This window comes from Callospermophilus lateralis, unplaced genomic scaffold (assembly GCF_048772815.1).
Source record: "Callospermophilus lateralis isolate mCalLat2 unplaced genomic scaffold, mCalLat2.hap1 Scaffold_74, whole genome shotgun sequence".
In the NCBI taxonomy this organism is placed as follows: domain Eukaryota; kingdom Metazoa; phylum Chordata; class Mammalia; order Rodentia; family Sciuridae; genus Callospermophilus; species Callospermophilus lateralis.
This window is the reverse complement of record NW_027515420.1, coordinates 4,281,386-4,296,007: the sequence shown is the minus strand read 5'-3', so window position 1 is coordinate 4,296,007 and position 14,622 is coordinate 4,281,386. Positions and strand designations below refer to the sequence as shown.

Here is a 14,622-nt window from a genome sequence, read left to right as displayed (position 1 = left end):
GGTGCTGATTTCTGCTGGGGTCTACCACCACAAAGAAGAGTACTTGGATGGAGTGAGCCCTCTCATGAGTGACTGCTTTTCTCTGCGAAGTTGTAGCTACTCCTTGTGAAGATGTTGAATCGTAGCAGATGGCTTCCTTTTACACCCAGTGCTGTCAGCGGAATGTAAATGTGTCTCCTCACAACACTGAAAATACCGAGGCTGTGTGTTTAATCTGTGCTGTGCTAGCAGAATGACCCTGAAAAGAACATGAGCATGGAGCATGTTTGGAGAATTGGCATCTATCCTTGTAAACAGGATTGGGGAGGATTTTTTTGAGACCAGTGAGTAATCACAATTTTTTTCCTGGGGCTCCTAACAGCCATGTCCCTGAGGACAAGTAATCTAAATGGTGATTGAATAGAAAAGTTAAAGACCCAAGGGAAATTTTTTTTTTAAAGGGGCAGGGAAGGGAGTGTTATTCTGGGGTGTGGGAAAAAAGAAGAGGGAATCATGATGAACCGCAAAATCGAAGAGGCTGAGTTTATCATTTGAATTCTCAATTCTAAGTTCCTTTGGGAGTTAAGGAAACAAAATTTTCCTAGGTTTTAGATTATTAAAGTTAGGAAGAGGAATATCTTAGCAATTACTTCAAAAATTCAGAAAAAATAATGTAAATAATTCAAATGTCAGTATGACATAGAATATGAGAAAATACCAAAATTGATGAGATTATCCAGAAAAAGAACCTTGTATTTTGAGAATACTAATAAATTGTAAAACCAAAATATAATAAAGCACTTTAGCCAGATCATCTAATTTCCTCTTAAATAAGTCTCTGAAATGGGTAGGAAGCAATGAATGTGATTTTCATTTTATTAAAACAGCCAATGGAAAAGAAGAGTTTTTATGTAATTTGCCCTGTGAGCCTTTTTTTAGGAGAGTATCAAACTTCCTAATGCCTCTACCTTCCATCCTTTCTCGGGCAAGAACCTCTTTTTAAAGAAGGTGAAGACATTATGCATACATATTTACTTTACATATTTTATATAGACTTAGAAATCCCAAAATATAAAGTAACCATTTTGCGTATATTGCCTGAACTAATTTTATAATGGCTTTTAAATTCTGTGCTAAATCTTTATATAGAGAAAGAGCAATTTTAGTTTGGCAGTACTTTTAAGCTAGTAGGAAAATGCTGGTAGAATTTATTTTGGTCTCCTCCAAGAAGAAATGCTTAGTACTAATATAAACATATCTTTCCCCCTGTCATGTGTTTGGGTACTTAGTAAATGGCTAGGAAAGTGAAACAATGTTTTGTTTGTTTGTTTATTTGTTTGTTTGCTTTTTCCCCTCCTGCTATCTTTAAAACTTACAGAGTTTTCCCCATATGGCTTATTTGGGATTTGAAAGCCCAACTTCAGAAAGACTTTTTTTTTGTATCTCTAAAAGTAAATATTACTTCAACAAATCCTCACAGTGTGAAAGTTTTGGTCTTTGCTAGTTTTCAGGTACCTTGATGATTTTGGTTGCTGCTGTCTCATAGATTCTGATAATGCTCACTTCAGATCTCCCCAGCCATAGCTCCACAAGATCCCTCTCTGTTTAGACATACTGAGTCTACAACTCTTTGGAAAGGAGAAGGCTGTGCAGTGAAAGGCTTCCCATTAAAGCATGTTGTGTGTGCTTCATCTTCCGTGAGGCAGAGTTTAAAACTGGAAGCCTGATAATTTGATGTAAACTGACAGTGACAATAGAAATGGCTGCTTCTGAGATTATTTAAGGGAAGGAGCAGGGAATAGACATTCATCAACAAAACAGCAAAAGAAAGGGTTTTTATTTCTAGGTTTGCTTTTTAAAATAAGAATGGAGTAAATGGCACAATAGATTATATAAACAAGGACTTCAATGACAAGCTGTCAAAGTTAAAGTAATATATTTTACATGGGTGACCTGATGCCACACTTTATCACCTACACTAGGGGAAGCCAATTTGAGTCTGGTTGATAAAATACAACCTCCAGAATTGGGCCTGGGGCTAAGCTGGCATGACATGGCGGGGCATGATGACCTGGCATCCACTTCTGTTGGATGGGACACAGTGGGAGTTGGCACTTCTACCATCTGGGGTTCGTCTGGTATTTAAGCTCAATTTGATAAATAAACACTTGTGCAGGTATGTCAGAAGGGACAACACAGTTGGCTTTGCTCCAGTGCAGTTTATGCTCTGGTAATTTAATGCAGGGCTGAGGTATAAATGGGACTAGTGATTCAAAAACTGAATTTACTGCAGTCTCACAACTGTTGAAAATTAAACTACATGTGCTGCAAGTTAGGGGTGACTAGGGTATCTCATTATAGGAGGCTGTTTTTTTCAGAGACTAGAATCTTTGTTGAATTACAGAGGGAAGTACTTGAATGTAGACTTGGACCAAATAATTTTCTGATAAGTTGACCATAAATCCTCAGTAAAATAAGCTTGGTGTTCTCAGCATATCTATTGGCTTTTTAATCATTTTTATGGCTTTTCTTTTACTGGTCAAATTATCCTTATATGCTTTTAAAGCTCCTCTGACATGGATTAAGTCAACACAAACCAATAGACCTTCATTACTTTGGCAACTGGTTTTGATTTGGGGGCAATAAATACAATGACACACACTAGATTACCTTTGCCGAAGGAATATGTGATAAGCCATAAGGATGTCAGGGATTTGGCATCTTTTTCCTGTGTAATGTGGGAATGAATGAATAACAGCTTTTAACCAGCTGAAGAAAGTTGAAAAGAAGAAAGAAATCAGAATGAAAAAGTGCCATGGTTTGGGTTTTAGGTTAAAAATGGTGATACCAGTAGATCATGAGAAAGCCCACGAACACACAGTGAGTGCCTGATGCTGCTTGGCACTGGTAGTCAAGGTTCAGGGCAAATAGGTGGGGGAACTGTCATCTGATGTGACCCATACCTTAGTATCTGGAAGGATAGATTTGGCCATCAATGGGAATAAAACTTACTGTGTGATAAAAGTATAGAGAAAAGAGAAATCAGAAAGGGCTAGAATAGCCAAGGAACAGATAGTGGGAGAAACAAAAACTGCATATTTTGGGGGCTAAAGAAACTTTTCATTATAAAAATCATTTTTTAAATACTATTTTCCAAATATTTTCTGGAATAAAGGCTCAAATCTGAACAGAGTCAAGAAGAAAGGTAGAATGAACACATTTACCCTTCACCCACATGAACCAAGTTTTAAACACTTTGCTATCTTTGCTGTTTTGTTAGTTACATACATTTTTTGCTGAATCATTACAAAGTAGGTTGTAGACAACATAACATTTTTCTATGTAATTTTTTGGTAAGCATATCCCAAGAAAGAAGACTTCTTTCTAGAGTTACAATGCTACTATCATATTCAAGGAACCTAACATTTCATAAACTTTCCATATTCAGGCTTTTCCAATAGTTCAAATAGCATCCTTTTTTGAATTATTTTTAATCCAGTATTCAATCAATTGCATTTGGTTATCAGTTGTTGTGTTTCAGTATCTTGAAACCTCAAACATTCCCTCTGCCTCCTTTTTTTTAATATTTATTTTTTAGTTGTATTTGGACACAATACCTTGATTTTATTTATTTATTTTTATGTGCTGCTGAGGATTGAACCCTGGGCCTCGCCTGTGCTAGGCAAGCGCTCTACTGCTGAGCCACAACCCCAGCCTTTCCCCCTGCCTTCTTAATTCATTAAATATTCTCTTCCTTTTGAAATTGTGTATAAAAAAATTTGCATATTTTTCAATCACCTCCTCAAAATATACCTACTATGGAAGAGATGGGATATAAAGAAACTCGAATCTTTCTTGTGCTGTAAAAGAAAGATTAGTAGAGAACTTTTGGCATGTACACAGAAGAAGAACCGAAATAATAAAGTTGATGTGTTTCCTCTAACTGGTCCAGGTCAAATGGACTAGGAAAGAACCAGCAGAGAATGTACATGAAATGGGCTTCCACCTCACTTCCAACTCCTCCTGAGATAGTGTCTCCATGGTTACCTGCCCAGGTTCCCTAAACACCTTCCAGGTTGAGCTGCCACTCCCTGCTTCCACCTCTCCATCTGTAACCAGCTCATCCTGCCCAGACAAGCAGATGTACCAGTACCGCTGTCATGCTTCTTGTTCCTCTTAAAGCATTGGGACCATGGGTGTTGTCATCTGCCTAATGCTCCTTCCCAGCCCTACTTATTTATTTATTAAGAGATTCTCAATAAGTTGCCCTGGCTGGCCTGAAAATTGGAATCCTCCTGCCTCAGTCTCCCTAATCCCAAGGATTACAGGCGTGTGTCCCTGTACCTGGTCACCCTTCCCTTCTTTACCTCATTCTCCCGGCAGCTACCTTCCTCTCAAGGTTCACCAGGAGGTCTTCCTTCCTTCCACTTGCCGTCCTTCCTACTACTCACCTCCCACCTAACACAGCCCACAAGACAATGGTTGTTTGTAGCTGCCCCCACCCATACACACTACTATTAAATAGAAAGGTTATTTTTTTTAAGACGATGACCTTCCTTTCAAGTTCCAGACCTCCAGAAACTTCAATGTCTGAAACTTTGAAGGCATTCAATAAAGATTTATTGAATGAATAAATGCATGAATAAGCAAAAGAATGAATTCACCACCAATACATTTTCTGGGCTATACAGGACTCATGACTGCAAGGAAATTAATAATGCATTTAACAGAGCAATGAGCATTACAAGTGTATGAGTCAATAACAATTGATTAGCCACTTTGTGCAAAGCTCGGCATTTTGTATTATTGGAAAGTTCCAGAGTAAATAGATAAACAGGTACTCTTTCCTTACAGTCCTAAAGAGAAAGGATAGAATTTGGCTTAACTCACAAAGAACAGTAGCAGCACTTCAAGAGTACATTCCATGTCATACATCCTTGGCTATAGGTCTTCCCAATTACTTGCTGATGCTGGATATTGCTGTATCAGGAACTAGAGAGAGTAGAGTCACAAAGACTTCCTTGGGGGTGCTTTGCAAACAGGAAGGAAAGATTGAGTAGTGCTCTAAAAAGAAGAGAGGTATGGTTGAATAAATGGCATGTTTCATGATGGAGAAGTGACATTGGCAGAATTAGGTGATTCCCGCTGAGAAATGGAAAGAGTGGTGCTTTGTTGGAATGGAGGTAGATGGACTCTGACAGATAATAACCAGATGGGAGTTCATTAATAAAAAGGATCAGCTTAAAGATTAGAAATGTTGGTTTGATATGTTTGGGTTAGTTTCCATGGACTTCTAAGTCTGGTAATCAAGGTTTGGCTTTCATTTCCTTTTTTGTTATCGTTTAGATATGAGGTGTCCCTCAGAAGCTCATGTGTGAGAGAGACAGTGCAAGAAGGTTTAAAGGTGAGATGATTGGGTTATAAGAGCCTTAACCTAATAAGTGCATTAATACCCTGATGGGGATTAACTGTGTGGTTGGAGAAGGTGAGTCCCTAGGGGCATGCCTTGGGGTATATATTTTGTATCTGGTGAGTGGAGTCTCTCTGCTTCCTGATCATGTGAGCTGCTTCCCTCCACCACACTCTTCTGCCATGATGTTCAGCCTCACCTCAAGCCCCAAGGAATGGAGCTGGCTGTCTGTGGACTGAGACCTCTGAAGCCATGAGCCCCCGAATACACTTTCCTCCTCTACTGTTGTTCTTGTTGAGCTGGATGGAGGGTGTAGATTCTAGGGGAAGAGAAAGTAGATGGAGGACCTATTTAATCCTCAGGAAAAAGATTGCTAATGACTTAGACCAGGATTATGACTGTGGGGATGCAAAAATGTGAAATGTGGGTGGAAGACTCAAGTGGGAAAGGGTCTGGGCACAGGCTAGTGAAGACATGAGGGATCAGGGTTGAAAGCTCCAGGTGTTTAGTAGCTCACAGCACCATGCAGTTTACACACTCAGAATCTTGGGTTAGCAATGACTCTTTTCCAAAATAAAACAAAAAAAGAAAAAGAAGAAGAAAAGGGAAAGGAAGCAAGAACATTCACAGAACTTTCTGAAACCAAGATGGGCCAAGAGTGTGTCCATGAGTTTCACCTAACCCATGGAAAGAATGATTCGCAGGTAGAAGATCACAGCTGGCTGCTGCTACTTTATTGCTTAATCTTCACTAGCAGTTCCTGCTTGGGTCACCAGGTGATGTACCTGCCCAGGATATTAGGGGCAGAAAAAAGGTAAACACAGATTATGTCTAATTTCACAAAGAGGAAAATACCCAACCATCTCTGTGCCCGCTTGGTGCCTCCCTCAGTTGTGTCCTTTCTTATCTACCATACCAGTGTTCCTCAACAGTACCTCAGAAACAGCACCTCCCCTGTTCCCTGTTGTTAATCACTGTGTCTCTGTGGGACAGACACTGTTCCAGGTGGTGGGGAGACAGGCGGGAACAGGGAAGGCAAACATCTCAGCCTTCACGGAGCTTTCATTACAGATGAAAGGGTCGATGGGTAAACTAGACAGATATCAGGGTGCAGAAGAGAAAGCTGGCTGCAGTTAAAGAGGGGGGTCAGAGCAGGCCTCCCTGAGAAGGTGATGCAAAATAGAATGATCTACCTTGTTGGGTTAGCAGGGGAATCGAAGTGGTCTCTGTGTGTAAAATATCTGGCAAACCCCTGACAAAAGGGTCAGAAGAAATGCTTAGCTGTTATCTTTCAATAATAAATTTACAAAACATAATGAAATCTGAGTTTGGACTGCTGGGACTTGGTTCTTGTATGAGAGAAAGAGAGATAATTTTTATTCATGAGTTCTTGGGTTCCAAAGAAAACAATAATATCGCTTACACCACCTGCTTCCAGAGAGGAAAAATATGAAGGCAGTGTGTCCAAGCTTCTAGCTGCTTGTGTGCTTCTGCCTGCAATCTGGGTTCTAAAGCAAGAAGGCGTCTGTGAAGCATCAGGCGAGAACTCAGACCCAGTGCCTGGGCTGGCAGGGCAGGAACCCGTGGGCTCACACTGGATCTCAAGCCAGCGTGGTGCTTACACAGAGCGCGCGTACAATCATTTATCAAATGCAAGAACAAATGTGTCGCTTTGTGCCGAATTTCACAGCACATCTCAAGTCTCAATATAATTCAGCTTTTTCCTTAAAGGTCATAAGAGGAAATGTGTCATGCTTGAGTTAAAGTATGAAAGAGGCTAATGGTTTAATTGCACCTAGAATTCCAAATGTATATCTCTATGCTAGCGCAGTTCCTTTATCTCATTTACCTCCAGCGTTTTGACAGGAAATTTTCACAGTTGCTATTCTGGCCTCTTGAGCAGGGCTTCGTAGGGCGATCACATGGGAAGTTTCCCAGGACGACACCTTCCAAGCTGTGGTGGCCTGAATTAACCCATCTCAGCCTGATTTTTCATTCCTGGCTGTCCTTGAAGACCCCCAATCAGAAGATTTTAAGGAATTATAATGATGTGGTGGGAGTTCATGAGACAGACTTTATGTCAGATTACTTCTTTCTCCAGTAAGGAGTTTCAAATGCTGCCAACTGCAGTTGTACATAGCCTTAGAGAGACTGGGGTTCACCACTGTATTGTTCTAAGCAATCCCAGGGAGAGCTTTCAAGTTTCCTGGGAGAAGCAGGGTGGTGAGATAAAGAGATGGGCAGTGCCCAGGAGAAAATGCCTGGCTGCTCTGTGCTCTGATGCTGGACTGGGCTCCTAGGGAAAGGCACGTAGCTCTGCCACAGCCTCCTCCTGCACATTCCAAAGCCTTTCTGTCTATAAACACAGCATCAGGCTGAATTGCCCCCTCTTTGTCCCAGGACCCCTCCCTCGTCCTCTCCTTGGCTTCTCAATACTTTACTTGCATCCTTTATAACTGTGAAGTGGACAGTGTATTTATGGTTAAAAATTAGCTGCCATAGTGATATTAATTTTAAAAACAGAGTCCTGGCATATATTCAATATTACTATGGAAATGGCTGTTTCTAGTAATTCACTGATAAGATACAGTTCAAGGACTCAGGTCTGCATGGGAGGTTTTCACCATCCATAAAATTGAAGCTCTACTTGTTAGAATAGTGATTCCCAAGAACTGCTCTCCAACATTAAATATGGAATATTCTTTTCCTTTTGTTTTGTTTTGTTTTGTTTTGAATGGGAGATGAGAGTTAAAGTTATCTTTATTTTGTTTTAAATATGCAGATGCAAGATAAATATTCTAAGTGGTGTTTTAAAAACATGCTTAATTTTCCCACTGATCACTAATTTTTATAATAGCACACAGTGTATGCTCATAATACCTACACAATGGCGCACACACATACATCACACACACACACAAACTAGTTTCAGAAACTCATATAGAGAAGCTGGACTGCAGCTTGTAATCACCTGTGCATTCAACATCCTAACTTCCCACCTTAAACTGTCTCCACGTATTCCTCTGTAACTGACATACAGCTGAATTTTGTGAAGGACTTGAAGAAATTCACTCCACTGCACTGTTTTCCAGGAGCCAATTTTAATCTCAAATATCACCACTGTTTTTAAACACAAACACATTTCTGCTGATCTTATAAAACCAGGTATGAGAGAATGACCTCAATGGTAGTGGCCTCAATTCTTGAATCGATTCTCACTTTAAGTCAAAGCTTTAACATCTTCACTTCCATGCAATGGGAAACGTGAGGTCAATTTTCCCAAACAGTCTTGTAATGCTTCATATTGACTGGGGACGGGGGTGGCCTTCTTTCAATGTGTTTATTTTTTTCACAGTCTTCTGAACACTGTCATCAGCCCTAAATATTATGAAAGGCAGTTTTTGATGCTGAGGATATAGAAATGGGCCCATATGTTTTTCTTTCCAGATAGGTCAGCTCATTTTATATTTTCAGAATTAGATGAACTCTTCATTAATGTGTGGGTTGTGGGTGTCAGGAGCCCTGAAATCCACACTGGGCAAGGGCAGCCAGCAGGAAAGTTCACTGAATAATAATAGAGAAGGGCAACAGCATAGACCAAGTTCTCATTCTCCACACAGCCGAATGCTATGAATCTTAGAGCAATTCTGAGACATGAGAATTATTTCTTTTCTATTTTACAGATGGGAAAACAACACATAGAGAGCAAATGTACTAAAAATTGACAAAACTAGATACAAACCCATTTGTCTGTTTAGCAAAAAATGCTGTCTCCAGTCTGCTTTCAGCAGAAACAGTACAGAATCTCTTTTCTGGGATTAAAAGATGCACTGGTGAATGGTTCCAACATACAGTAGTCAATTAAAAAGATTAAAAATAAATGCTGATAATTTCACCTCAGAGTGCCATAACATAAATTGGCTTCGGGTTATAGATAGGCCCTAAACCAGTCAAGATTTCAGTGAACCCACTTTGGGGGAAAACCAAAGTGAAATACTTATTTATTCAGCAGCTAAAGAGTCATATTTTTAAAAAAGAAATTAACAATAATAATTCAATATAGTTTGAAGCCTGTCATCCTTGAGAAAAATAATTTTACATGGTAGTCATTGCTAATATGGGGTATATCTTTTCAGGAAAAAGCTAGTCAAAAGCACAGCGTTAGAAGTACCACCCGTCCAAACAGGTCTTCTCCCACACTTGGAGGCTCCCATCATTCTCAGTTCACATGTCACAGTATTTTCAATTATCAAAAGATCCACTCCATGGCTGTATATTTTAAGCATGGTTGAAGAATAGCAGACCAAAAGGAGCCTTTCAACCATGGGACTTCAAAGGTAGAGGATCTTCAAGAGGGTTTTCAAAATCCTACTCATTCCACTTGACTCCAGAGCTTAATGACATGCCTTACTTGATACAGCTAAGGGAACTGTCTCATCAAAAACACTATGAGGCCTAAACTTGCAATTTAGGCTTTATAGGTTGGCTCACTGGGTCATACTGCAAAATCCTAATGAAATTCTAGTTTATCTTTTATAAATAAATAGAATAAGGGAGAATGGTCAATGGTGTGTTAATGGCTACTAATATTTTTATGTTTTGAGAACTTCCTTTAAGTCATGCTTTGTCTATTTCACATCACCTTGTTTCATTTAGTCCCATCCCTTGAAGTGGTTATTAATATCTAATTTTATAGATGATGAAAATGACTCTCTGAGGGATGAAAGAAGTTGCTGGTGTATTCACACAAGTACGTGTCAGGATCATGAATTGAACTCAGGTCTCTCCCTCTATAGACTGGACCCTTAACCACTTCATTAAATGACAGCAACGAGTGGCAGAGATGGAGCTAGATTCTAGCCCTTGAATTTGCTTGTGTTCTTATTACATCTGAGTACAGTAAAGCCTCTTTAGGCAAGGTTCTTGGTTCCTCACAAATCACAAGTGAAAAATCAGCTCTCTGGTGCCTCCTGAATCATGGCACTCACAGGGACTCTGAGCCTATGCCCAAGAGCCCCTCTTCCTCCCAGGTGCAATGCATCAAATGAGAGGATGTATTTGGACTTCATTTCCCCACTGTCAGCAGTTTCCATCTTAATGAGACAATAAGAGAGCAGAAAAGTTTAGAAAACAGAGGCAAGCCAAATCATTTCTGCCTGTCTGTCTGTGGACACACCCAGCTCACTCATCCAGGATAACAGCTGTACTCCCAAAGTTGACTCCATTTACTGGACAGACTAAGATTAAATCAACAACCAGGGATTTAGGAGTGCATTATCTAAAGGTCTGGAGATAATACCAAGGGTTTTGCTGGTCAGGTTCCATCTGCCCTTCTGTGTCCCTGACTTTTGATCCTTCAAGGCCAACTCTATGACTCTGTTCATTTTTCCCAGACCAGAGTTATCTTTGTCAATAACACATGTAATTACACACAAAAGCATGACCAAGCAGTATGGAATGGGAATTTGCTCTCTAAAATTGTTTTTCCCCCGTCAAAAACTACTGGATTCTGTGAAACTCTTCATGTATTACTCCTAAAGCTCCAATAACCTGAAAATGAAAAGTTGTTCTGACTCAGGATTTTTCACAGCAATATAAAAGAGAAGGGAAGCGATTATAGTATTTCTAATTACCTAATAGCACCATATCCCTGAATGTGCTAGGTGCTTGAAACTAGCTTTTTCTAATGTGAATTCATAGTCTTCCTACACAGGCCTGTTTCTTTTACCATGTCCTGTTCCCAACTAATGACATCCCATCCATGTACTCATCTAACATGGGATCCTCAGCCATCTTAATCCTTCTCCTATGCTTGTCCCCAACTCCCGTACAATCTGATGTGGAGTGATGCCAAATTTACCTCCAAAATTCCCCTCATCCACTCTTGCCCTTCAACCCTCACTTCTTGGCTAACCTTAGACCTAGGTCATTCTTTATCTTGACCGATAAATGAACTAACTTTTCTACCTCTAATTTCTTACCTACTTTTATTGTTTCCAATCCTTCATCCTAATATCAGAGACAAATTAATAAAATCCAGATCTGATTATGTCTTGTCCTTTCCAAAACATCTCCAATAGCCCAAAAATGACTAGAGGACAAACACCAGATTTTAAGGTAGTTTCAAATTCCTTGACAAAATTTATCTCCTTTATAGTTTTATCTTTTATCAATGATTTATATCCTTTCCCTATTCAAACATGGAGATGATGGGCAATACCTTTCTTTGGTCATTTTTGGCTTCTTACTGTTTCACAAATTCTAAGCACTTTTCTATCCCCTGGCTTTTGAAAAATTCAAATGATTTCATCCAAATAGCATTTCCTGCTTATGATCCTTGAACTTTCACTCATAATTCAAAGAACAATCACAAGCTTCATTCTATTCTTACTCCACCATATCCCAATACAAATTAATGCACAATCATTACACAAATTTACAGTGCACTATGATTATTTGTATGTGTGGGTGTGTTTCCTCTTTTTCTCCTATCCTTAGGATCTGAGTTCCAAGTTCCAAACTTTAATTTATTTCCGTATTTTTATTTTCTAGTAATACCCATAGTAAATAGTAAGTATTGTTGAATGAATAGAAAAACTAATGAATATGAGCAAGATTCAGTGATTAGACCCAAAACAACAGTACAAAGACATCACTGTATTATATTAATTATATCATTATATAATTTGAACCAAAACAGGAAAAAATTAAATAACAACAATGAAAACTAAGGATAGCAAAGATATTTAAACTGCATAGAATCTTAAAATGGAGTTTCTGTTTGTAATGGTAGATTGGTTTGGCAATGGCACAGGGACCATAGAGAAAGCTAAGTGGGAAGGTAAGGGAATTTACTCCTATATTTACTCTGCTGGAAATATTTCTCCTAAAAAAAATCACTTAAAATTCAAATAGTGACTGCTTCCTGTCTTTACTATTTCACTGCAACTCAATCACAGTTTCATGTACTTATTGCCAAACTGATAGAATTCAGGTTTTCTAAAGAAGTGCTTTGTAATCACACTGCATCAACATTAAACCAACCATGTGCGACTTGTAAACCCACGAGATCTCAGGATTCGGATCCTCCTGCCAGGGCTCCACCTACAGCTTTCTGTTACTAGATGTTTGGGATTGGCATTGAACTCATGCGCTTTTTTACAAGCATTCAACTGTCACTTCAAATCCAAATCGCCTGAGAGACTAGTGTTTCAGTCCCTCTTCTCTAGGGATCTTCCCACAAGGCTCAACTAATTTAATTTGCTTCCTTTCCCAAGAAAGACTGTAAAACCACATTTTTTTTTAAATCTAAAATCAAACTTTGGGGAAGGGAGGAAAGAAACCATAAATAATGCAATCCTATGAATTTAGAAATACACACACACACACACACACACACACACACGTGTGTTCATTTCTTGACCTTGATGTCACATGAATGACCTTAGTCACTAAGATTAAGACACTGAGTACAATAGATAGTTCACATCATACTCTCTGTCCACAGGAATCAGATGCTAGACAGATGGTCATCTTCACATGATCTAGGAATAAGAACTGTCTTTTAACACCTTGGTCTTTTTACAATACTGAGTGGTACCAACTTGATCTTGTTATTCTTCACTCCAGTGGAGTTCTGTTGTCCTAAGTTAACATTGCTCTTGAACTCACTTCTTAACTGTCTCAATCCCTTCAGTTGGCAGATGACTTGATCTCCGACATTTTCACTGCCATTGGCTCAGTGACGTTAGCCCTATTATTCATCCTCTTGCTGGCTGTTGCTGCTTCTATTATTGCCTCCAAAAAAAGGGCAACTCAGGGAACCTACAGCCCCTGCCGCCAAGAGAAGGAAGGCTCTCGAGTGGAAATGTGGAGCATGAGGCAGCCCCCCATGTTGGAGAGGTTGATTAAGAAGCATGGTGCCCCTTTGAGAAAGGGGTCGGCTCCCGGTGAACTGATGATTGGACTTGAGTGATTTTTGGACATACCTGGAGAAACTAATTCAACTTGGATTGCACTGGAACTGTGAGAAGGATAATTTTGATCTCCTTAAAGATTTTCATAGTGGTTTGATTTGACACCATTGTTTTTTTATATTAACCAATCATTAAACTATGTCTGCACCATTAATTTCAGCCTCATATATGGCACAAACATCTTCCAGAGCACTGTATCTTTTGCAAAAAGCTCCAGTGGCTATTGTTTAAACTCTTTACTCTGCAACCTGGGAACAACGCTTTAGTGTGCCCTTTAGCAGACAACGACCATTTTTTTATACAGGAACTACAGTAACAACAACAAAACAATAGAATAACTTTCTCTTTCTATCATGTGGTCAAAGGTTTAATTATACACCTGTGAATAGATATACAGTCTCATCCTTTAGTCAAGTACTTAGAGAACGCCATGGGAATGACCCAAGGTCAAAAAGTGACCAAACCATAGAAAAATAACCATTAAAATGTGGTTGTTCTTTCTGAGTATTTTTTTTTTTGCATTTTGTGCCATTAAATGTGACAAAGCAACCCAAGGAAGCATTTGAAAAACATGTTTATGAATCTTTTAACTAAATCATCTCACATTGGTTACACTTAAGAGTCCTTATACTATTTTATATTTTTGTGATACTGAGATTACAGGCATGTACCACTGTGCCCACTATAGTCTTTATTCTTTGTAAAGGTTAGTTTAAGATCAAAACACTTTCCAGAAAGTTAAAAAAGCAATAAAACTCAAATTCTCAATTCTGAAAAACCTATTTTTGATAGGTCACCAAGAGTGACATTCCAAGGTAAGAACCCTAAGTGAGATTCATGGTAAGGGTTATGTGTACAGACCATTTATGTGGTATGAGAAGGAAAATCCTAGGCCTTCTATTTATATATTTATCTACACAGTATTTGTTATATTTTTACATATGTTTTGAAACACATTAAACAACATACTACTAAAGTATAATACAAATCAAACATTGAAATACATGCCTATATATTTGGGGTATATGCTCAAACATCTTAATGATATAAATTTTTAAATTTGGTTTAAAATAATCTTCTTAATTACTCAAGGACATAATTCCAGAAAATTCCTCTCTCTTTGAATATCATCAGTTTTCCCACTTTATTGGATCATTGCCTTAAGCATCAAACATGCTGTTCTATGTCCCATCACATAGAATTGTCTCCTATGACCATATATCCTTTTCAGTCAAGTATCTGCAAAAGCATTTTCTA

The 14,622-nt window shown here is 38.8% G+C and overlaps 1 protein-coding gene across 1 annotated transcript in view; it reads left to right on the top strand.

The window, feature by feature from the left end:
- Window positions 1-13,364, top strand: part of LOC143389910 (protein crumbs homolog 1-like) — a 58,707-nt gene extending 45,343 nt beyond the window's left edge. The window contains 1 exon segment of the mRNA XM_076842640.1: window positions 13,086-13,364. Within this exon segment, the coding sequence (XP_076698755.1) occupies window positions 13,086-13,364 (279 nt within the window).
- The last annotated feature ends 1,258 nt before the right edge of the window (window positions 13,365-14,622 follow it).